General features: G+C 48.8%; 3 protein-coding genes across 4 annotated transcripts in view; all 3 read right to left on the reverse strand.

Moving 5' to 3' along the window:
* LOC132582323 (meckelin-like) overlaps positions 1-14,733 on the reverse strand; it is a 55,678-nt gene extending 40,945 nt beyond the window's left edge. The window contains exons 1-5 of the mRNA XM_060253857.1: positions 14,518-14,733; positions 13,950-14,050; positions 7,685-7,763; positions 3,731-3,808; positions 2,049-2,114 (exon numbers count right to left, since the gene is read on the reverse strand). Of these exons, the coding sequence (XP_060109840.1) occupies positions 2,049-2,114; positions 3,731-3,808; positions 7,685-7,763; positions 13,950-14,050; positions 14,518-14,733 (540 nt within the window). The remainder of the gene's footprint in view (positions 1-2,048; positions 2,115-3,730; positions 3,809-7,684; positions 7,764-13,949; positions 14,051-14,517) is intronic.
* Positions 6,493-25,210, reverse strand: part of FBXO31 (F-box protein 31) — a 196,873-nt gene continuing 178,155 nt past the window's right edge. The window contains exon 11 of the mRNA XM_060254213.1: positions 6,493-6,503. The gene's annotated coding sequence lies outside the window, so the exon portion shown is untranslated. The remainder of the gene's footprint in view (positions 6,504-25,210) is intronic.
* Positions 22,021-25,210, reverse strand: part of KIAA0513 (KIAA0513 ortholog) — a 118,637-nt gene continuing 115,447 nt past the window's right edge. For both annotated transcript variants that reach the window (XM_060254216.1, XM_060254215.1), the window contains one exon: positions 22,021-25,155. In XM_060254216.1, the coding sequence (XP_060110199.1) occupies positions 25,106-25,155 (50 nt within the window). In that variant the 3' untranslated portion in view covers positions 22,021-25,105. The remainder of the gene's footprint in view (positions 25,156-25,210) is intronic.

Genomic DNA, 25,210 nt, shown 5'->3' on the forward strand with positions numbered 1-25,210 from the left:
CGTGGAAGATGAGAAGTGTTTGCCCGCCCCAGAACCACTAATATTGGAAGGGGTCTTGAAAGACCTGAGTCAGATTGAGGTGACAAAAGAGGAGGTCCTACAACTGATAGACAAATTAAAAACTAATAAGTCACCGGGTCCGGATGGCATACATCCGAGAGTTCTGAAAGAACTCAAAGTTGAACTTGTGGATCTTCTAACAAAAATCTGTAATCTTTCATTGAAATCTGCCTCCGTTCCTGAGGACTGGAAGGTAGCAAATGTCACCCCCATCTTTAAAAAGGGTTCCAGAGGAGATCCGGGAAATTACAGGCCAGTCAGTCTGACTTCAATACCGGGAAAGTTGGTAGAAACCATTATCAAGGACAGAATGAGTAGGCACATTGATGAACACGGGTTATTGAGGAAGACTCAGCATGGGTTCTGCAAGGGAAGATCTTGCCTCACTAACCTGTTACATTTCTTTGAGGGGGTGAACAAACATGTGGACAAAGGAGACCCGATAGATGTTGTTTACCTTGACTTCCAGAAAGCTTTTGATAAAGTTCCTCATCAAAGGCTCCTTAGAAAGCTTGAGAGTCATGGAGTAAAAGGACAGGTCCTCTTGTGGATCAAAAACTGGCTGAGTAATAGGAAGCAGAGAGTAAGTATAAATGGGCAGTCTTCGCAGTGGAGGACGGTAAGCAGTGGGGTGCCGCAGGGCTCGGTACTGGGTCCCATCCTCTTTAACTTGTTCATAAATGATTTAGAGTTGGGAGTGAGTAGTGAAGTGGCCAAATTTGCGGATGACACTAAATTGTTCAGGGTGGTGAAAACCAGAGAGGATTGTGAGGAACTCCAAAGGGATCTGTTGAGGCTGGGTGAGTGGGCGTCAACGTGGCAGATGCGGTTCAATGTGGCCAAGTGCAAAGTAATGCACATTGGGGCCAAGAATCCCAGCTACAAATACAAGTTGATGGGGTGTGAACTGGCAGAGACAGACCAAGAGAGAGATCTTGGGGTCATGGTAGATAATTCACTGAAAATGTCAAGGCAGTGTGCGTTTGCAATAAAAAAGGCCAACGCCATGCTGGGAATTATTAGGAAGGGAATTGAAAACAAATCAGCCAGTATCATAATGCCTCTGTATAAATCGATGGTGCGGTCTCATTTGGAGTACTGTGTGCAGTTCTGGTCGCCGCACCTCAAAAAGGATATTATAGCATTGGAGAAAGTTCAGAAAAGGGCAACTAAAATGATTAAAGGGCTGGAACACCTTCCCTATGAAGAAAGGTTGAAACGCTTAGGGCTCTTTAGCTTGGAGAAACGTCGACTGAGGGGTGACATGATAGAAGTTTACAAGATAATGCATGGGATGGAGAAAGTAGAGAAAGAAGTACTTTTCTCCCTTTCTCACAATACAAGAACTCGTGGGCATTCGATGAAATTGCTGAGCAGACAGGTTAAAACGGATAAAAGGAAGTACTTCTTCACCCAAAGGGTGATTAACATGTGGAATTCACTGCCACAGGAGGTGGTGGCGTCCACAAGCATAGCCACCTTCAAGAAGGGGTTAGATAAAAATATGGAGCAGAGGTCCATCAGTGGCTATTAGCCACAGTGTGTGTGTGTGTGTGTGTGTGTGTGTGTGTATATATATATATATATATATATATATATATATATATATATATATATATATATATAATTGGCCGCTGTGTGACACAGAATGTTGGACTGGATGGGCCATTGGCCTGATCTAACATGGCTTCTCTTATGTTCTTATGTTGTGGGGGCGGGGGGGAGGAAGGTAAAGGAGATTGTGAGCCGCTCTGAGACTCTTCGGAGTGGAGGGCGGGATATAAATCCAATATCTTCTATCTTCTTCATCTGATGTAGCCAATCCTCCAAGAGCTTACAGGGCTCTTTGTACAGGCCCTACTGTAAGCTTTTGGAGGATTGGCTAGATCAGAGGGTGTGGTCTAATATGCAAAGCAGGTCCTGTTACAAAAAAAAGCCCTGGTCAGGAGCCTAAAAGGATTGGCCTTTCTGCAAAAGACTCCACTCACCGACCGCTTGTACGAAGTTCCAAACACAAAGGCTGATTGCAGCACGTTCTGGCTGTCTGGACAGAGCTGGGAAGGAGAAAAGAAGGGAGGCAGAGATGGTGTCCATGGCCCCGTCCAACTTGGCCTCCGGGGAGACTCACAAAATTGGCATGCCAATTCCGCTAATTACACACTGCTCAAATCTGCATAACGAGCTCGACTCTGGCTGTCTTAATTACGCTGCGGCAGACACATCGCACGGTGAGCGCCCACCCTTCCTCCCCAAGCTGTGCAGGTGATCTGCCCCCTCCTCTAGTTTTATCTTCACAACAACCCTGTGGGGTAGGTTGGGCAGAAAGGTCACGATTAGTCCAACATGAGCCAATGCACTTTGTGTGGGGATCTGAACCCAGTTTTCCTGACATACAAGCTTGGCTCTCTAGTGACCATGCAGGTAAACTCTTGGTACTGTTTCCCTCTCCCAGTGGACAGAAAGGGCTGCGGCTGAGTGGGAGAGCATCCGCTTGGCAATCGGAAGGTCCCAGGTTCAAGCCCTGGCGTCTCCAGCTGAAAGGACCCAGTAGAAAGTGTTGTGTTGAAAGCCACTTCCAGTCTGAGTACACAATCCTGACCTCGGTGGATGAATGAGTTTCTGGCCCTTTCAATGCTTCACGTTCTGACTTCTCATAGCAGCTGTACTGAAGAGGGAGGGGCGGTGGCTCAGTGGTAGAGCATCTGCTTGGTAAGCAGAAGGTCCCAGGTTCAGGTAGGAGAGCCGGTTTGGTGTAGTGGTTAAGTGTGCGGACTCTTATCTGGGAGAACCGGGTTTGATTCCCAACTCCTCCACTTGCACCTGCTAGCATGGCCTTGGGTCAGCCATAGCTCTGGCAGAGGTTGTCCTTGAAAGGGCAGCTGCTGTGAGAGCCCTCTCCAGCCCCACCCACCTCACAGGGTGACTGTTGTGGGGGAGGAAGGTAAAGGAGATTGTGAGCCGCTCTGAGACTCTTTGGAGTGGAGGGCGGGATATAAATCCAATATCTTCTTCTTCTTCAATCCCCGGCATCTCCAACTAAAAAGGGTCCAGGCAAGTAGGCATGAAAAACCTCTGCTTGAGACCCTGGAGAGCCCCTGCCATTCTGAGTAGACAAGACTGACTTTGATGGACCCAGGGGGGTCTGATTCAGTAGAAGGCAGTTTCATATGTTCTATTATTAAGGGAGGGACAGTGGCTCAGTGGCAGAGCATCTGCTTGGTAAGCAGAAGGTCCCAGGTTCAATACCCGGCATCTCCAACTCAAAAGGGTCCGGGCAAGTAGGCGTGAAAAACCTCAGCTGGAGACCCTGGAGAGCCGCTGCCAGCCTGAGTAGACAAGACTGACTTGGATGGACCCAGGGGGGTCTGAGTCAGTAGAAGGCAGCTTCATATGTTCTGTTCTTAAGGGAGGGACGGTGGCTCAGTGGTAGAGCATCTGCTTGGTGAGCAGAAGGTCCCAGGTTCAATCCCCGGCATCTCCAACTCAAAAGGGTCCGGGCAAGTAGGCATGAAAAACTTCAGCTGGAGACCCTGGAGAGCTGCTACCAGCCTGAGTAGACAAGACTGACTTGGATGGACCCAGGAGAGTCTGATTCAGTAGAAGGCAGCTTCATATGTTCAAGAGGTGCATCGTGTTATCCCCAGTTTGCAGACTGGAAGCCCTGGCTCACCTGCAGCATCCCCCCACTCACATCTTCCCAGCCCAAGAAGTTCCCTCTTGCATCGTACTTCGTAACCTTCAAGCGGATCTGCAGGAGAGGAAGAAAAAGAAAACAGGGCGTCAGAACGTGTGGACTTGGTGGCCTTACCCCCTTGCAAGTATTATTATTTGCAAAATCAGAGGAATCAGCCTCTGTTCTTCTCAGCAATGGCATGAGCATCTAGCTGGGCATCGCCAATTAGTTGGGTATTGGTGGTCAACTTCAGAGGGAAGTGCTGCGGCATCAGCCTTCTAGGAAGTTAAAAAAAAATCCTGAAATGTTTTTTACCGCCACCATGGAGTCACTCAGAGGCAAAAGAGAGGCACTCTGTACATGCTCAGATATACCACTTTTATTTCCTGAGCTAAGCCTTGCCTCAGAAACAGCCCTGAGGGCAATCGATGATCCAAGGTAGTCCAACCTTAGGCAAATCTCTCTCTCTCGTCACCTGCCTGAAACAAGTACCAGTTTCCCACTAGCACTGTTTCACCCCCAGGCTTCTTTTTCTCCCCACAAGCAATCATAGAGTTGGAAGGGACCTCCAGAGTCATCTAGTCCAACCCCCTGCTCAATGCAGGAAACTCACAAACACCTCCCCCTAAATTCACAGGATCTTCATTGCTGTCAGGTGGCCATCTAGCTTCTGTTTAAAAACTTCCAAGGAAGGAGAGCCCACAACCTCCTGAGGAAGCCTGTTCCACTGAGGAACTGCTCTAACCGTCAGGAAGTTCTTCCTAATGTTGAGCCAGAAACTCTTTTGATTTAATTTCAACCCGTTGGTTCTGGTCCTACCTTCTGGGGCCACAGAAAACAATTCCACACCATCCTCTATATGACAGCCCTTCAAGTACTTGAAGATGGTGATTCTATCCCCTCTCAGCCGCCTCCTCTCCAGTTTAAACATGCCCAGCTCCTTCAACCTTTTCTCACAGGACTTGGTCTCCAGACCCCTCACCATCTTCATCACCCTCCTCTGGACCCGTTCCAGCTTGTCTAGATCCTTCTTCAAATGTGGTGCCCAACACTGAACACAAGACTTCAGGTGAGGTCCCATCCCATTTCCATTTCCCACCAGTTGCTCTGTGGGAGCATTTTGATGTGCAGCTCCCTCCAGTTCCCCTCACGGTTTCTTAATCCTTAAAAGTCAGCATCCCAAAGCCACGAGGGGAACTGAAGGGCGCTGCGCTTCAAAAGGCGCCCATGGTGGGAAATCGATCATTGGCACCAGGGAAAACAGATGTCTGGGGGAAAAGCAATGCTAGTAAGCAGAAGGTCCCAGGTTCAGTCAAGATGTGGTTTTATAACTGGCCTTTGAAGAGGCCTTCTACTGGTCTGTCAGCCCACCCAGTTGAGTGTTGGTGACATTCCAACAGACCTCTCAAGTCTTGGGCAAAAGGCGGTCTTTCCTGACATCCGTGGCCCTTTATTAATGGGTTCCTCAGAGACCGAAACTCTCTGGATGCCCCAAGCGTAGTCAACCACAGAACAATAGCCCTTTCTCAGGATCTCTTTCTAGGCTGTGACTCCGTAAGAGCAGAGGGAATGCCCTTCCTGTAGCCCCATAATATTCAACAGCTTTGCCATATAAATCTCTTCAGAAAGGCTATTAGCCATGTCAGTTAAAGAGAGTTTTCCGTTGACTGTGAGAACCCGCCCAGAACTGGAAGGACACCTTGAGCAGAATCTTAAATTCTGCTTATTGACTGAAACCAGGTCTCATTTTGGGTGGCAGATCACAGGAGTGGAGATCCGGAGCCTCTAAATTTTACTGTGCTTTCTCTCCCCACCCCCCAAAAAAAACTTGCTTCTGGGCTCCAGAGTTCAGACTCCTTGGAAGAATTTTGCTGACCTCCAAGATCTGACAAACTTTCTACCATTTCCCGCCACAAAAAATTGGGAAAATAACCAAAACATATAGAGCAGACAAATGGAAACCTTCCTCGTGCCACTGGGGCCACAAAGGAGAAAGTCATTTAAAAAGTATGAGGGGAGTTAGGTTTTATTCTGGCCAGGGGTCGTTTTGTAGAAAAATAGGTGGTGGAGCTCATTAGCGTAACTCAGTAGCATATGCCGCCGCCCCCCCCCCAGCCAATAGCAACCCAACACAAGAAAGGAGAGCCCCAGATGAGGGAGGCCTGCTTGGGCTGGCTAGAGATGCAGCCAGCCCAAGCAGGCCTCACTCACCTGGGGCTCTCCTGGGCCACCCCCTGCCAGCAAGCCACCCGCCTTACAAAATCACATAAGAAGTCGAGAAAGAGTGGTGTGGGCTTCTCCAGGGGTTAATGAGGGCTGCTGGGGTGTGGCAAAGCCCCTGGTGGCTGGCTTGCTGCCCGCTCTCCTAATCCAGGGATTGTTATGCAGCTGCACCTACTATTCAATGGACAAGGTAGGTAGATGGGGAGGAGGAGGGGGAACCCTCAGAAAAGTTCAGGGGCTGCACTCTTGTGAGCTCCTGCTGAATCTGAGGCCTGATTCTGACAATTCTAATTCAAGAAGTATTTTAAGGTAGATGCTGAGCTGATATAATCTAGTCCAGGGGTGGCCAACGGTAGCTCTCCAGATGTTTTTTGCCTACAACTCCCACCAGCCCCAGCCATTGGCCATGCTGGCTGGGGCTGATGAGAGTCGTAGGCAAAAAACATCTGGAGAGCTACCATTGGCCACCCTGATCTAGTCTACCTTCTGGTGACATCAGAGGTGTGTGGCATATGCAAATAGGTTGTGCTAATGAGCTCCGGCACCTCTTTTTCTACGAACTGACCCCTGCCACTGAAGCTGCCTCCAAAAGAACTGAAAGAGCATAATAAAATATGCCAGGGGTGGCCAACGGTAGCTCTCCAGATGTTTTTTGCCTACAACTCCCATCAGCCCTAGCCAGCATGGCCAATGGCTGGGGCTGATGGAAGCTGTAGGCAAAAAACATCTGGAGAGCTACCACTGGCCACCCCTCAAATATGCCATCTGATGGGGATTTCTCATGTGGGGAGGGGACTGTGGCTCAGTGGTAGAGCCTCTGCTCGGCATGCAGAAGGTCCCAGGTTCGATCCCCATCTTCCCCATCTCCAGTTAGAAGGACCAGGCAGGAGGTGATGGGAAAGACCTCTGCCTGAGACCCTGGAAAGCCATGGAGAAGGACCATAGCTCAGTGGTAGAGCCTCTGCTCAGCATGCAGAAAGTCCCAGGTTCGATCCCCATCTTCCCCATCTCCAGTTAGAAGGACCAGGCAGGAGGTGATGGGAAAGGCCTTGCTCTGCCTGAGCCGCTGGAGAGCCACTGCCAGTCTGAGTCAACAATACTGACTCTGATGTTCTGACTCAGTATCACAGCTTCACAGTTGCATGAACGGAAAGGAAAGGTCCCCTGTGCAAGCACCAGTCATTTCCACAACGTTTTCATGACAGACTTTTGACGGCGTGGTTTGCCACTGCCTTCTCCAATCCTCTGCACTTTCCCCCCAGCAAGCTGTGGACTCATTTTGCCGACCTCGGAATGATGGAAGGCTGAGTCAACCTTGGGCTGGCTACCTGAATCCAGCTTCCGCTGGAATCGAACTCAGGTCTTGAGCAGAGAGTTCAGACCCACAGTACTGCAAGTACTGCTGCTTTACCACTCTGCGCCATGGGAGTTACAGTTTCATGAGCAATGTCTAATTTTGGAAAGCAATGGCTGATTAATTCATTATACTCCCAATCACAAAGTGACTGTTCTGGGTGGCATCCGTCGTACATGGTTAGCCACACAGCAATTTTTTTTTTCCTGCGCCAACACAAGGCCAAAAGATTCCCTAACAACACATAAACCCATTTCCACAGTGACTTCTGGACAACCGGCCACAAATGGAAGCCCAGCTTAAAAGACCACATTCTTGCCTTCAGTCCTTCGCTCCCCCAGCCCAAATACCAGAAGAGGCCCACCTGTTCTTACCTGAGAGTTCTTCCGAAAAGACACCCGAGGAAAGAATGTTTCTGTGCTGCCGTACTGCAGTTCTGGAAGGTCTGGGCTTCTGAAAAGAAAACCCAGCTTGTGTTTTTCCAGAAATTGTCATTTCCTCTTACACACTCATTCATAAAATAAACTGCGGGATTCAAGAGACAAGGACCGATTCCCCACTGGAGAGCCAGTTTGGTGTAGTGGTTAAGTGTGCGGACTCTTATCTGGGAGAACCAGGTTTGATTCCCCACTCCTCCAGTTGCAGATGCTGGCATGGCCTTGGGTCAGCCATAGCTCTGGCAGAGGTTGTCCTTGAAAAGGCAGCTGCTGTGAGAGCCCTCTCCAGCCCCACCCACCTCACAGGGTGTCTGTTGTGGGGGAGGAAGGGAAAGGAGATTGTGAGCCGCTCTGAGACTCTTCGGAGTGGAGGGCGGGATATAAATCCAATATCTTCATCTACCTCACAGGGTGTCTGTTGTGGGGAGGAAGGGAAAGGAGATTGTGAGCCGCTCTGAGACTCTTCAGAGTGGAGGGCAGGATATAAATCCAATATCTTCATCTACCTCACAGGGTGTCTGTTGTGGGGGAGGAAGGGAAAGGAGATTGTGAGCCGCTCTGAGACTCTTCAGAGTGGAGGGCGGGATATAAATCCAATATCATCATCATCTTCTTCTTCTTATGACGCGCTCTCACGTTCCTCTTCTCTGCGGGGCTTCCGTCAGATTTCACACTATCTGCCCTGGGGCTGCAATTCGTTCTGCCTCTTTCGAGCGGCAAACAGAAACCTGTTTTTAGAGGATCTTGTTTGCTGCGTGAAAGAGGCAGAATGAGTTGCAGCCCAGGGGCAGATAGTGTGAAATCTGACAAAAGCCCCACAGAAAAGAGGAGCGCGAGAGCAGCATAAGGCTCGTGGGAAATCAGTCAAGATCTATAAGCAATTGATGGATGTCCCTCATGCTGAACCACACAGGGTGAATAATAATTCCAAATGCTTAGGGTACTCCTCATTGCCCTGAGCTGGACGGCTCAGGCTAGTTCAGGGGTGGCCAAACAGTGGCTCAAGAGCCACATGTGGCTCCTTCATGCATACTGTGTGGGTCTAGAAGCCCCCACTGCCCCACTGGCTGGCTTGGAGAAGGCAGTCAGTTTGGCGTAGTAGTTAAGTACATGGACTCCTATCCGGGAGAACAGGATTTGATTCCCCACTCCTCCACTTGCAGCCGCTGGAATGGCCTTGGGTCAGCCATAGCTCTCACAGAGTTGTCCTTGAAAGGGCAGCTTCTGGGAGAGCTCTCTCAGCCACATCCACTTCACAGGGTGTCTGATGTGAGGGAGGAAGGTGAAGGAGATTGTAAGCCGCTCTGAGACTCTGCGATCCAGAGTGAAGAGTGGGGTATAAATCCAGTATCGTCTTCTTTTAATCACTACTATGGCAGCTTTAAGACTGTATTAGAAGTTGCTTTATTTCTGTATAAATCGATGGTGCGCTCTCATTTGGAATACTGTGTACAATTCTGGTCACCACACCTCAAAAATTATAGCATTGGAAAAAGTGCAGAAAAAAGCGACTAGAATGATTAAAGGTTTGGAACACCTTGTCTATGAAGAAAGGTTAAAACGCTTGGGGCTCTTTAGCTTGGAGAAACGTCGACTGTGGGGGTGACGTGATAGAGGTTTACAAGATTATGCATGGGATGGAGACAGTAGAGAAAGAAGTATTTTTCTCTCTTTCTCACAATAGAAGAACTCGTGAGCATTCAATGAAATTGCTGAGCAGTCAGGTTAAAACAGATAAAAGGAAATCCTTCTTCACCCAAAGGGTGATTAACATGTGGAATTCACTGCCACAGGAGGTGGTGGCAGCTACAAGCATAGCCAGCTTTAAGAGGGGATTGGATAAAAATATGGAGCAGAGGTCCATCAGTGGCTATTAGTCACATAGATATATGTATGTATGTATGTGTGTGTGTGTGTATATATATATATATATATATATACACACACACACACATGCACGGACAGCCAGTTTGGTGTAGTGGTTAAGTGTGCTACTCTTATCTGGGAGAACCGGATTTGATTCCCCCCTCCTCCACTTGCACCTGCTGGAATGGCCTTGGGTCAGCCATAGCTCTGGCAGAGGTTGTCCTTGAAAGGGCAGCTGCTGTGAGAGCCCTCTCCAGCCCCACCCACCTCACAGGGTATCTGTTGTGGGGGAGGAAGGTAAAGGAGATTGTGAGCCGCTCTGAGACTCTTCGGAGTGGAGGGCGGGATATAAATCCAATATCTTCTTCTTCTTCACGCACATATATTGGCCACTGTGTGACACAGAGTGTTGGACTGGATGGGCCACTGGCCTGATCCAGCATGGCTTCTCTTATGTTCTTATGTTCCACCTCTCCTTTCCTCCCCCTACCCCATCTATTTGCTTGCCTGCTTGCCTTCCCTTTCTCTTCCCTTCCTCTGGCATTCACGTCTTGCAGCTCTCAAGCATCTGACATTTATTCGATGTGGCTCTTACGTTGAGCAAGTCTGGCCACCCCTGGGCTAGTTCAGTCTGTTGGTCTTAAAGGTGCCACTTGACTCCTACTTGGATCTAATCAGATCTTGAAAGCTAAGCAGGGCCAGTCGTGGCAACTACCTGGAAGGGAGATCTCCTTGGAATACCAGGACCGGGACACAGAGGAAGACAGTGGTAAATGACCTCTGTCTGTCTCTTGCCTTGAGAAACCTCCAGGGTCCCATAACTCGGCTGTGGCTGGACAACGCTTTCCCCCATCCCCAAGACGCGGATGGGAAACCACAAAGGAAGTCCAGGGCTGCTACGCAGAGATAGGCAATGTTCCTCTCTTGCCTTGAGAAACCTACACGGTCCCCTAAGTAGGCTGCAACTGAACATTCCATCACCGCTCAGTCTCGGATGGGAGACGGTCAAGGAAGTCTGGGGCTGCCATCTGCCATCTGGCAAACCACCAACCATTAGGCAAACTAGGCCATTGCCTAGGGCGCTGGCCTTCTGAGGGCGCCAAATTGGGCACCCCCCATGTGACTCAGTGACATTATCATTGGGGGGGGGTGCCAGAAATTAGCCTTGCCTAGGGGACCAGACAGCCTAGGGCCAGCCTGGTTGCCACGCAATGGCCAACCTCCTCTGCTCACCTCTTGTCTCGAGGGGTTGCTGTAAACAAGGCTTTTTTGGTAGGAGGAGCTCATTTGCATATTAGGCCACACCCTCTTGTGTAGCCTCCAGCCAACTCCCAGTAAAAGACCAGCCAAAATGGCGCTTCTCCACATAGCCGGTCCTCCAAGAGCTTACAGGACTCTCAGTGCAGGGCCTGCTGTAAACTCTTGGAGGACTGGCTACATCAGGGGGGGCGCGGCCTCATATGCAAAGAAATTCCTGCTACAAAACAAAGCCCTGGCTGTAAGTCATCGGCAGCTTTGGCGGCACTTCACACACAACACAGGGGACGGATGGTGGCTCAGTGGTAGAGCATCTGCTTGGGAAGCAGAAGGTCCCAGGTTCAATCCCCAGCATCTCCAAAAAAGGGTCCAGGCAAATAGGTGTGAAAAACCACAGCTTGAGACCCTGGAGAGCCGCTGCCAGTTAGGGGAGGGACAGTGGCTCAGTGGCAGAGCATCTGCTTGGGAAGCAGAAGGTCCCAGGTTCAATCTCTGGCATCTCCAAAAAAGGGTTCAGGCAAGTAGGCATGAAAAACCTCAGCTTGAGACCCTGGAGAGCCGCTGCCAGTCTGAGTAGACAATACTGACTTTGATGGACCGAGGAGGGTCTGATTCGGTATAAGGCAGCTTCATATGTCCATATCTACAACCGCATCGGTCCGATGCAGGAAATATTAGTTTTGCAGCACCTTCATGACTAAGGAGTAGCAGCTTCCCCAGAACTAAAGCCCACTTCTCCTGACGCTCGCAGGGGCTCCTCACTAGCAGACATTCACTTCCCAAGATACGTTTGCCCGACATATGACCCCAAGGTGATACCAGGAAGAGCCCCTACAATGAGGGCAAGAATATAGCGTCTGCAGACCACGAAGGTTGAAGATGGACAACCGTTGCTAAGAGACAGATACAAGCGGGCGGCCGTGTTGGTCTGAAGCAAGTTAGTCTGCGCTGGATTCCTCGCCTGATGAAGCGTGCTTAAGAGCACACGAAAGCCTCCGTTCTAAATAAAAATGGGTTGGTCTTAAAGGTGCCACTTGACTCGTTGCTAAGAGAGTTCCAAAGGATTGGTAAAGAAACCTTCCCTTTCCGGGGGCTGCCTGCTTCTTTTATCTGCATCGTCACCTCCGTTCCAGGTTTTTGTACCACTCCACCAAATCTGCAAAGCCAGTTTTCCAGAGGCAAAACCAGATGCAAAACCAGATAATTTTGGATTCCAGAGGCAAAACCAGATAATTTTGGATTTATATCCCCCTCTATACTCTGAATCTCAGAGTCTCTGAGCGGTCACAATCTCCTCTACCTCCCCCCCCCCATAACAAACACCCTGTGAGGAAGGTGGGGCTGAGAGTGCTTTTATAGCAGCTGCCCATTCAAGAACAGCTTCTACAAAAGCTATGGCTCACCCAAGGCCATCTCAGCAGGTGCAAGTGGAGGAGTGGGGAATCAAACCCGGTTAACATAAGAATATAAGAGAAGCCATGTTGGATCAGGCCAATGGCCCATCCAGTCCAACACTCTATCACAGAAGAACATAAGAGAAGCCATGTTGGATCAGGCCAATCGCCCATCCAGTCCAACACTCTGTGTCACAGAAGAACATAAGAGAAGCCATGTTGGATCAGGCCAATGGCCCATCCAGTCCAACACTCTGTGTAACAGAAGAACATAAGAGAAGCCATGTTGGATCAGGCCAATGGCTCATCCAGTCCAACACTCTGTATCACAGAAGAACATAAGAGAAGCCATGTTGGATCAGGCCAATGGCCCATCCCGTCCAACACTCTGTGTCACAGAAGAACATAAGAGAAGCCATGTTGGATCAGGCCAATGGCCCATCCAGTCCAACACTCTGTGTCACAGAAGAACATAAGAGAAGCCATGTTGGATCAGGCCAATGGCCCCTCCAGTCCAACACTCTGTGTCACGGAAGAACATAAGAGAAGCCATGTTGCATCAGGCCAATGGCCCATCCAGTCCAACACTCTGTGTAACAGAAGAACATAAGAGAAGCCATGTTGGATCAGGCCAATGGCTCATCCAGTCCAACACTCTGTATCACAGAAGAACATAAGAGAAGCCATGTTGGATCAGGCCAATGGCCCATCCCGTCCAACACTCTGTGTCACAGAAGAACATAAGAGAAGCCATGTTGGATCAGGCCAATGGCCCATCCAGTCCAACACTCTGTGTCACAGAAGAACATAAGAGAAGCCATGTTGGATCAGGCCAATGGCCTATCCAGTCCAACACTCTGTGTCACAGAAGAACATAAGAGAAGCCATGTTGGATCAGGCCAATGGCTCATCCAGTCCAACGCTCTGTGTCACAGAAGAACATAAAAGAAGCCATGTTGGATCAGGTCAATGGCCCAGCCAGTCCAACACTCTGTGTCACAGAAGAACATAAGAGAAGCCATGTTGGATCAGGCCAATGGCCCATCCAGTCCAACACTCTGTGTCACAGAAGAACATAAGAGAAGCCATGTTGGATCAGGCCAATGGCCCATCCCGTCCAACACTCTGCATCACACAGTGGCCAATACACACACACACACACACTGTGGCTAGTAGCCACTGATGGACCTCTGCTCCATATTTTTATCCAATCCCCTCTTGAAGCTGGCTATGCTTGTAGCCGCCACCACCTCCTGTGGCAGTGAATTCCACATGTTAATCACCCTTTGGGGGAAGAAGGACTTCCTTTTATCCGTTTTAACCGGACTGCTCAGCAATTTCATTGAATGCCCACGAGTTCTTGTATTGTGAGAAAGGGAGAAAAGGACTTCTTTCTCTACTTTCTCCCAGATAAGGTTCTCCCAGATAAGATTCCGTGCACTTAACCAGTACACCAAACTGGCTCTCAGAAGGGTTGCCAACCTCCAGGGAGCCTGCAGACATCCCAGGATTACAACCCATCTCTAGCCAGCAAAGATCAGTTCCCCTGGAGAAAATGGTTGCTTTTGAGAGTGGACTCTGGCGTTATCACTAGCTGAGGTCCCTTCCCTTTTTAAAACCCTCCCTTCCCCAAATCTCCAGGGATTTCACAACCTGACAGTAGCTGCTCTACCGCTGAGACTCACTTCGTTTTCATGTAGAGGTCGTAGGCCCTGTTTCGCAAAGAGAACGCCTCCATTATGACCATGTTGGTGAGCATTTGGCACGCTGTCTCGTTGCAGGTATTCTAGGGAGGAAGAAAGTCAAGGCAGGGTCAAGATGATGCATGGGATGGAGAAAGTAGAGAAAGAAGTCCTTTTCTCCCTTTCTCACAATACAAGAACTCGTGGGCATTCAATGAAATTGCTGAGCAGTCGGGTTAAAACAGATAAAAGGAGGTACTTCTTCACCCAAAGGGTGATTGACATGTGGAATTCACTGCCACAGGAGGTGGTGGTGGCTACAAGCATAGCCAGCTTCAAGAGGGGGTTAGATAAAAATAGGGAGGAAGGAAGGAAGGAAGGAAGGAAGGAAGGAAGGAAGGAAGGAAGGAAGGAAGGAAGGAAGGAAGGAAGGAAGGGAGGGGACATGAAATGGTATGAAGGACGATTTGCTGCACCTCGCTCTAAAAAGATTTCCAAGACACAGAATGAGAGAGAGAGAGAAGCACCACGATTGTCCGTGCAAGGTGGGAATGGAGCAAACATCACTTACGTTGCAAGCCAGGAAGCTGGATTCGAGGAAGAGGGACTCCCAAAGTGTCCGGGCCGGAAGAGCGCTCTGTAGTGAACGGAGGTGGCAGGGGAGAGAAGTTAACATCAAAGGATTGCTTTCACATTTAAAACCCCAGAAATGAAGAGAGGTGTTCTTACACAGCCCCGGCAGTCTGCGGGAGAAGGCCTTTGATCTGTCCGGGCTACACAGATGCATCTCAAGCCTGGAAACAGAAAAGGCACAATAGAAGAGGGCTCTCTTTGCTGGCTCCCTGCTATAGAACTCAGACCCTAAGATCACGGATCTCAGCATCTATGCACCTGAAAGGCAATTGCCAAGCATTTAACAAAGAATAGAGCTTCGCTCTCTTTTAAAACTAAGCCACTAAGTTTCTAGGGGGGGGAGGTCTACCACTGGGCCCCCAAGGACTCAAAAACTGCGCAACAAAACTGAATTCAAAATTACTTTTGCCCTGAGACTAGAAGCGGGGCAGCACGCAAGGTGTGGACTGTGCTGGAGAGACATGCAGGCCTTGAATGTTGATGTCTGTCAGTTTCTGGGCGTTGTCCAAATCGAATGTTTAAAGCTGTGTTAACACACGAAACCTGGAAGCTGTAGTTCTATGAAAAGAATGGAGCAGGGTCGCCAAACTTGGTTACCATAAGAGCCACGTGGAATAAAACATCAGATGTTTGAGAGCACAAAGGAAGGAAGGCAAACATATGGTTTGTGGGAGGGAGAGGTGAAAAGAAAGTAACTTTATATGCCTTCTCCAAGCTGGCCAACAGGGTGGTGGGGGTTTTGAGAGCCACACAGTATGCATGAAAGAGCCACATGTGGCTCCCAAGCCACGGTTTGGCCACCTTCCCCCAGTAAAACACGTGAGGCCAAGCTCTCCAGTGACAGAGAGCCCCAGAGAACAGAGGTGCGTTGCACTGGCCCACCCACAAAGAGCTCCTGAAATATCCGATAGTTTCAGAGGGGAGCTGGGTTGGTCTGCAGTAGAAGCTCGGGATTCGAGTCCAGTCACACCTTCGAGACCAACAAGATTTTGGAGGGATCAGCCACACGTGGCTCTTTCACACGTATTGTGTTGAAGCCCCCACAGCCCCTTTGGCTGGCTTGAAGAAGGCATTGCTCTCTTCCAATTGCTTCTCCAAGCCAAGCCAGCAGGCAGATTGGAAAAGGCATTTAAAGTTAAAGCTGCTCTCTTTCCACCTCCACCTCTATTTCCTTCCTTCCTGTCCTGCAGCTCTCAAACATCTGATGTTCGTATCTTGCGGCTTCCAAACATCTGACGTTAATTCTATGTGGCTCTTACATTGAGCAAGTTTGGCCACCCTGCTCTATACGATGCATACACTTGCAACAGAAATTAACAAGACTTTTTAAGGTTCTCACACACACACAAACACACACACCCAACGGCTTCTTAGTTTTCACTCTTGGCTCTGCAACGCATCTCTTGAGTACCTGTTTCGCACTCACCATCAGGGCTCTTCATCTGATTCCGGGCACACAGCCTGCATTCCCCTGATCTGATATCGAGGAATTCTCCAGTCCCACATTTTCCTGGTGGGGCCGTCAAGGCAGGAAGAATCCCTGCCATTTGAGCGAAGCACTGAAGCGGCCAGCCGAAGAGGAGAGCACAGGCCAACACAGGTAAGATATTTGGGCTACACTTCTGTGCTCCCATTGTGTCTCCTTCCTGATGTTGTTCTCTTGGGAATCAGGTGTTCTGTATGGGCCAGGAAAGGAGAACGGACTGTTTGCATGTTTAGATCAGAACACCCATGGTAACCAAACACTGTAGTGGCTACCTTTATACAACAGGAAACAGTCTGTTAACATGTGACCTGGGCCAACCAACTGCCAAAGCATTGTAGATTAAGGGCTTTGTTTTGTAGCAGGAACTCCTTTGCCTATTAGGCCACACACCCCTGATGCAGCCAATCCTCCAAGAGCTTGCAGGGCTCTTAGTACAGGGCTTATTATAAGCTCCAGGAGGACTGGCTACATCAAGGGGGTGTGGCCTAATACGCAAAGGAGCTCCTGCTACCAAAAAAGCCCTGTTCATGAGCTAGTTTAATCAGTTCATTTCCCTTCGCCGACCATTTCCATGCCAATTTTCACTGCGCAGAGATTCAAAGTGGCACAGAAGAATAAAGGTCAGAGCAAAAGAAGTGCAGATTGATAAAATGATTTTTAAAATCAAAATCTGGCAAACAGAAGAATAACAACTTAAAAATCCCTAACCATAGAATCATAGAGTTGGAAGGGACCTCTAGGGTCATCTAGTCCAACCCCCTGCACAATCTCCAAGCCCAGAAGTTCAAGGCTTTTTTGGGAAGCAGGAATTCCTTTGCATATTAGGCCACACACCCCTGAGGTAGCCAATCCTCCAAGAGCTTACGGGGCTCTTAATATAGGAGCTACTGTAAGTTCCAGGAGGACTGCCTACATCAAGGGGGTGTGGCCTAATATGCAAAGGAGTTCCTGCTACCCAAAAAAGCCCCGCCTAGACTTACCACTTTCCCCTAGGCTCGGCTTCATTGTAGCAAAGTTATCAATAAGCCTCCATAGGGGATGTGGGGGTTTTTTTTGGGGGGGGGAGTATGTTTATGTGCATGTGTGTGTGTACACCTGGAAGGCACGGCCATCTGAAAGCAATGAGGATCCTGTGAATTTAGCGGGAGGTATTTGTGAGTTTCCTGCATTGTGCAGGGGGTTGGACTAGATGGCCTTGGAGGGTCCCTTCCAACTCTATGGTTCGATGACTGTTAAAAGCGGTTTCTCAGTGGAACAGGCTTCCTCCCTGGGAAGTGGTGGGCTTTCCTTCCTTGGAGGTTTTCAAACAGAGGCTAGATGGCCATCTGACAGCAATGAAAATCCTGTGAATTTAGGGGGGGGGGGTATTTGTGAGTGTCCTGCATTGTGCAGGGGGTTGGACTAGATGGCCATGGAGATCCCTTCCAACTCTAGGATTCTATGATTCCTGACCATTAGAGCGGTTCCTCAGTGGAACAGGCTTCCTCCTCGGGAGGTGGTGGGCTCTCCTTCCTTGGAGGTTTTTAAACAGAGGCTAGATGGCCATCTGACAGCAATGAAGATCCTGTGAATTTAGGGGGGGGGGGGTATTGGTGAGTTTCCTGCATTGTGCAGGGGGGTTGGACTAGATGGCCATGGAGATCCCTTCCAACTCTAGGATTCTATTATTCCTGACTGTTAGAGCGGTTCCTCAGTGGAACAGGCTTCCTCGGGAGGTGGTGGGCTCTCCTTCCTTGGAGGTTTTTAAACAGAGGCTAGATGGCCATCTGACAGCAATGAGGATCCTGTGGATTTATGGGGAGGGGTTTGTGAGTTTCCTGCATTGTGCAGGGGGTTGGACTAGATGACCCTGGAGGTCCCTTCCAACTCTATGATTCTATGGCAACTTCTGGTGACTGACCCCTACTGGGGGCTTGGAGGATATTCAAGGAGGTGGCTGCATAAAGCCTGCCCCTGCCCTCCTATCTGCTGGTATTCCTTGGAGGTCTCCCATCCTTGTCAGGGTCAGCCCTGCTTAGCTATCCAGGGCGGGGGAGTCTCAGTGTGGTTTCTGAGCTGCTTTGCTCCAGAGTAGGCAACATAGGATTTGGGGAAATATGAAATCGACATACAACTTTGTCCGTTTCCGAGGCCACCAACAGCACTGAGAGAGAGAGCGCGTCGCAGAAAAGAGGCCAAGCCAGAAGAGCCAGATTAAAGTCCAAAGAAAGGAAAAACAGGTATGCCGGGAAAGCCCCGCTCTGCGGTTTGAGCTCCAAAGTGTGCTCAGATCTTTATAACTTTCGGTCTTGAAAAAGGTATCAGAACAAAGTTCAAGTCCAGTAGCGCCTTTTAAGAGCGACAAATTTTTCTTCAAAGTGTAAGATTTTGTGCGTACACGCCGTGTGGAATTCCTTTCACACAGAATCTTATACCTTGAATAAAATTTTGCTGGCCTTAAAGGGGCCCCTGGACTCGAATTTTGTTCTGCTGCTTTAGGCCAACGCGTCGACCCACCAGAATCTATGATAAAGGAGAGCGACAGTGGCTCAGTGGTAGAGCCTCTGCTTGGTAAGCAGAAGGTCCCAGGTTCAATCCCCGGCATCTCCAACTAAAAGGGTCCAGGCAAATAGGTGTGCAAAACATAAGCTTGAGACCCTGGAGAGCTGCTGCCAGTCTGAGTAGACAAGACTGACTTTGATGAACCGAGGGTCTGATTCAGTATAAGGCAGCTTCATATGCTCATAAGGTCTGACGCTGTTGGCATTTGGGGCTTTTGTCCAGTAGGTGGCAGGCAAGGCTTTTTTTACGTTGTGCTAGGTTGGGGGAGATTAAGGGTGTTTTTACACGGACAGTTTGTGACTCTCTATCACCGCATTGGAAACTCACCTTTTACGTTACCTAACGTTCTCACAATCGTTTTGCATCGTTGCTGCTCGAAGCATCTACATTTGTTTCGGTGAGATGGGTTCCGGCGCTGCTGCTGCAACGTTTTTTCTTGAAACTTGTTTTGATCCGGTCATTTCTCTACAGGGGTTTCAAACCTGTATTGTAGAAGTTTCCATGCGTTTTAAAAGACTCCTCCAAAAGCCACCGCAAGGTGCAGTAATTGGCATGAGAACTGACAGCACTTGACATTTTTACATATCATTGCTTGCCTCGTCTTATAATTTAAATTTGTATTGTTTTTGCAGCGTTGACACGATTTCCAAGCCATCGTATACATTTAACTAAGCATTGGTATTCCGGCTGCCCTCCGATGAGAGACTGCTCCCCGCCCCTCCGATTGAAACGCTTTCAACAGGCCTTCTCCGGGCCTTCTCCGTAATGGCTCCATCTTGGTGGAACCAGCTGCCGGAAGAGGTAAGGGCCCTGCGGGACCTTACTCAATTCCGCAGGGCCTGTAAGACATCCCTCTTCCGGCTGGCCCACAACTAATCAGCACTGAGTACTGAACATCGAAGACTGAACATCAAATACTGAACTTGTAACCGATGAGTGTAGCTGTAGGACCGCCGTCTGATTTTAATGTGTATGTATATAACAATTGTTTAGATTTTTAACTGTAAATTATGAAATGTTAATTTTAATGTTTAATTTTAGATTTCATGTTAGTTTTATATGTTGTAAGCCACCCTGAGCCACCTAGTGGGAAGGGCGGGATATAAATCTTAGATAAATAAATAAATAAACAGGAAATATAGAAGCTTGGCTACGCAGAGCAAATCCACAAATGTAAAAGGAAAAGAATTAAAGCAGAACGGTGGCAGGCGATTTGAAGACTCTAAAACTCTGGATCAAACTGAATGTAAAAACATCCTTTGCCACTCAGCCTGTACCCATCAGATTTCTCTTTGCACAGCAAGAAGGAAAGGAGGGGGGGAAACTAATCAGAGAGGAAACAGCGACTGCCAGAGTTCAGCTCACAGGCCCCAGCCCAAGCATCCAATGTCCAGACCAGGTCTGTGTCCTGAAACGCAAAGGGAAAGGTCTCTGAGCACGTGCAGGCGGCTTTCTCCTTATCATGAAGCAACCGTCACGTTTCTCCTAATCCAAATAGAGACCCAATTCCCTGCAATCCACGCTTGGGTTTTTATTTAACAGATGTGTATTTTTTCTCCTGTTCCCCGCACACACACACACCCCGCCCTGACCACGTTCTTTTAAGGTTAGTTGCCCATCCCTGTGGGAGGAAGAGACCTTTACAGCCCAGGCAATGGTCCGGACTCCCAAATCGAATCCTCACTTGATCCCCCAAGCTCAGCTCCACAACAGAGCCCTAGAATTCATCACGCTTGCTTTGAGTCTCAGCTTTGCTTCCCCTTAGTGCAAATCCATGCACGTGCCCTCTAAAGAGCCAGTCTGTTTTTCCACGTGCAGGTTCATTTGGAAGTGCGAAAGATGACCACATATATTATAATCCAGTTTTAACCTCTTTCGGTTTGCACTTTTTGCCTGGGTCAGAATTTTTCAAAAAACAAACAAACACCTCTCTGCTTTAAATTCTTGACCAAACTATTGATTCTTTCTTGGCCGAGATCTTGATGTGGTCTGATAGGATTGCCAACTCGGAGTTGGGAAGTTCTTGGAGATTTGGGGATGGAGTTTGGGGACGGAGGTGTTTGAGAAAGGGGAGAGGCCTCAACAGGGGGGTAAAGCCATAGAGTCCACCCTCCAAAGCAGGCTTGGGGAACTGATCTCCGCTCAGTAGGAATTGCAGAATAAAGTTAGCATCTAGAAGCACCTTTTAAGACCAACGAAGTTGTATTCAAGGTATTCAAGTCATAATTCTAGATATCCAGGGCCCACCTGGATTTTGGCAAAACTGGGCTCTGATCATATCACATCTGGGTTGGAGTACCGTAACATGTCTTACATGGGTCTGCCTTTCAAAACTGCCTGAAAACTTCAGCTGGTCCGAAGTGCAGCAGCCAGATTGTTTTCAGGGGTGGGATACAGGGACCCTATTACTCCTACGCTGAAAGATCTGCACTGGCCCATCCATTTCCGGCCACAGTTTCACTCTAAGGCGTGTTTAGCCTGGAGAGGCGGTGGCTGAGAGGTGATAGGATCACCATCTTCCAGTACTTGAAGGGCTGTCCTCTAGAGGATGGTGTGGAATTGTTTTCTGTGGCCCTAGGAGGTCGGATCAGAACCAATGGGTTGAAATTAAATCGAGAGTTTCTGGCTCGACATTAGGAAGAACTTCCTGGATATTAGAGCGATTCCTCAGTGGAATAGGCTTCCTTCTTGGAAGGTGGTGGGCTCTCCTTCCTTGGAGGTTTCTAAACAGAGGCTAGAGGGACATCTGACAGCCCTGCGGATCCTGTGAATTTAGGGGGAGGTATTTGTGAGTTTCCTGCATTGAGCAGGGGGTTGGGCTCGATGACCCTGGAGGTCCCTTCCAACTCTATGATTCTAAGGCCATAAATAGTTTGAGGCTAGGAAACTTCTCTAGTGCCCAGCCAACCAGCAGAGTTCCTTTTCCCAAACCTTCCTCTCCTCTGTGTTCACATCTGCAGGGATGAGGTGGACTGCCATCAGAGACTTCTCCGGTGGTGGCCCCTCATACTTTTGGAATGCCCCCTTCTAAGGCTCACTTGCCTTCTACCTTACTGTTTTTTAAACCGAGCTCAGTTGACAGGGTTTGCTAGTCACGCAGACAGACACGCCTGCTTTCTTCTCATCTGCCTCGAACCAGGGTTTTTTTTGATGAGATAGAACCTAAATTCAAGTTTGTCTCCTCAGCTCAGCAGACTGTAATTGTACTCCAGAGATACCAACTTTGCTTTCAGGGAAGCAAAGACAGCCGCTTTGCCTAAATGCGTTTAATGACACTCTGAATGTTGCGGTTGCTGTTTTTCACATGAAAACCATCCTCAGAAGGCCGCAGTTCCGGGTGGGAGGGATCTGTCGAATCCTGTCCTCCATTAGGCCTTTTTTCCCGTTTTAAAAACAAAACACAGAATTCAGGAGGGGTTTTTAAAAAGGTTTTTATTTCACATCTTCGTTTCCCCAGATCCTTTCACAACCAAAACTCGGTGCGTTCTCAACGCATGTTTTCTCAAACAGCAATATTCCACAAAAAGGGTACAATCACACAGTTTCAGCACAACACATCCGTCGCTGAACAACCACACCTGACACACCAGAACGTGGCAACACACATCATCAAACAACGGAACTTGGAGGAAGAGAGAGATATCTATCATCGTATAATTTATATATTACATATAAAAATGTCGAACAGAGCATCATGAACTCCAGTGAAAGCCACAAACAGATGGCAACACGAACACTTGGCCTGTTATTGTATTTGAAAGATTCAAGACTTTCGGAAACAATGGAGATTTTTCACTGCTAGATACTGAGAACAGCGATCTACTGAGAGGAAGGAGAAACGTACGCAAGATGATGCATTAACAAAAAAAAATTTGGCAGAAAAAAAGGAACAGGTGGGTTTGCAGCTGCGGAATCCTGCCTTTCGATCCCAGCCTGTGAGGTCGCTCGAAGAACAAGAAAAGCAGTGGCCTAGCCCCCTTTCTTGTCCCCTGCAAGAAATGCAATACTACACCCCCCCAAAAAAAACAGCATCTCAAACCAGCAGGTCCTGGAGATTGCAATAAAGACTTCCACTTTCACACGGACAACATTCAATTACGCCCAGTGACCAAGCTCAGAAAGTCGCCGAGTTTTTCCCCTTCCAAATGGCTCAGTGCGTTCCCCCTCCAAATTAAATAATGGAAGTTGGGAAGGAAAAGTTCACGTCAGCACTCGTTACAAGAGTCTGGGAGGGAATAAGGTATCACCACGTGACGATATGCATAGAGTTAAAAATATAGCCTTGCAGCCATCAAGAGGATGGAGACAGACCGTTTTTTCCCATCGTGATCGACTTTACAGTCAACATCTAAAGTCCAACCTGCGCCAGGTACAGACGGGAATTCTGCTCCTGCTAAACCACAAGCTCTTCCTTTTTTGGCTGTCGCTCTGCACATTCATTTTACTTTGCAACGTGAAAGGTGTGGGGGGGGGCCTTAATCTCATCCTGCACTAGCGAAAAGATCTTGGTAGGATTTCTGAAAATCTCAGAGATGGTTGAGGACTGCCTGTTAAAATTTCCCAGGGCTAAACCCAGGAAAAAGTGTCTTCCAACAGCAGCACAAGGGGGAGAATTTCAGCAGATACCGCTTCTCTCATTACTGCAACTCCCAAAACCCACTGTTTGTTCCCGAACTTGTCATTTCAAGGTAGATCTATGGAGATTTTGCACGCCGACCCTGCTGGAAATATCCAGATTTCTGCTGCAGTTCCCCTGGCCTATCGTTTGTTAGATAACCACTTCCAAGGCACTCCAAGTCTAGTTTCAAATGAGATGCTATTTCCTCCCCTCCCACATCCATCAAATGTAACAAGCCCCTTTTCATAGTTTAGACTAAACACAGAAGAATTTTTCAGGCCTAATAGAAAAGAATTCCTAAACCTGCTCTTGGGTTCCCTCTACTGGACTCAAGGGAAGTTACAGGCACAGACTAAATATGTCCAAAATCTCCGGAGTTCCTGAAAAACACGTGTGCACAAGAGCAAAACAGCCCTTCGCTTGCTATCACTCCCTCCCAAGGAGCCTAGCAGAATACAGTAGGTAGCTACAGATCTCCACTGTACAAGTAGTCATTGAATAACTCTGGAGTTACACACCCCAGTTATACCGGTATCCAAGAGTAAAAGCTCACACAACTTTTTGGTTGTTGTTGTGGAAGTACAGTGAAAGAGGATTTAACTGGCCACAAAGTGAGGTTGAACTAAGCTTGAGGACAAACGCGGAGGGCATAATTAACCACATCCTCTAGGAAGCCTTGGTAAAGTTGGTTCGAGAGGGATGGGCCAAGAAATGGCCGTCAGCCGTTCACTCCGCTAGGAAAGTCCTCAGCTTAAGCTTCAAAATGGCCCCCTGAGCAGCGGTCGGATTTTTACAAAGGTGGTCACAGACCAGCCTGCTGAAGGAGGAGGACGCCAACGTCGCCTCCGAAATGCTGCGCCTCTGCTTCTCTTTCCACCTAGGCTTGAAAAAGGGCAACGCCCCCCCCCCCATGGCTATTTTCTGCAGGCTAACCACTAAAAAAACAAACACCACGGCAAAGAGGCCGGAAGATTCACATACACAGAGACCTGTAATACAACTCTGAATAAAACACTGCCAGAGATATGGAGTTGGCACTCCAGGATCAGACTCTCTCTTTCTCCACTACCTTTTAGCACGGATCCACCTGACCATTCGAAAAGAGTTTGAACTTCTCGACACCTCTGCCGGGCCTTTTCTGCACCTTCGCTTCGTAGCAAGGAAGTGGCCGGGAGAAAGGGCCCAGCAAAAGGGCCCTTACAATTTCCCTCTGGACGGACATTCACACTTAACTCTGTAGGAAAGATACGGAAACAGTTGCCGGCAGCCGTCCTTTGGATTCACCACAAAGTCTCCAAACCAGGCCGTGGAGTCATTCCCACCGCCTTCCTCCACCGCATCAGCTCTCCTTGCCTTCCAAAGCCCTGGCTTTCTCTAGTACGTCACACAGCAGCAGAGGAACCGGCTGCCTCTTTCCCCATCTCTCGCACCCGTTTCCAAGCTTAACAATTCACTATTAAAAGTGGAGCAGCGCAAACCTGGCAAGGAACCCTTGGCAACGACGCCGAGGGAGGCGGGCTTCCCACCTCTACAGAGTCTCTCGCAGTTCCTTTTCCTGTCTGCCTCCCAGACAGAAAATTCCCCTGCAACACTATTCAGGTAGCTCACCAGGAGGCGGCTGTAAGGAAAGGAGGGGGCGGCAAAACCGGGCAGGAGTCTTGGATGGCTGAGCTCCTAACATCTACGGGCTGCCCAGCGCAGCTCTACACAGTTGGATGATGGTCATGCAGGTTTCTTGCAGTTGGTTGGTTATTTTTTTTTGTTATTTTTTGTTTTTAAAAGCCCGTCTTAGCATTGCAGCAGTTTCAGACGGGTTTTCCACCCTTCCGCCCTCGCCGGCTTCCGCGCTCGATTCCCGGATACAGCAGGCCGGCTGCGTCTTTACTCGGTGGCCATCTGGTCGATGTGGTCGCTTAAGAGCTTGAACTGCTCTGTAAAGGGAAGACACACAATGCGGGTGAATGCCTCCAGGCCTCGGTTTGAAGA

Source organism: Heteronotia binoei, chromosome 14 (genome assembly GCF_032191835.1).
Source record: "Heteronotia binoei isolate CCM8104 ecotype False Entrance Well chromosome 14, APGP_CSIRO_Hbin_v1, whole genome shotgun sequence".
In the NCBI taxonomy this organism is placed as follows: Eukaryota; Metazoa; Chordata; class Lepidosauria; order Squamata; family Gekkonidae; genus Heteronotia; species Heteronotia binoei.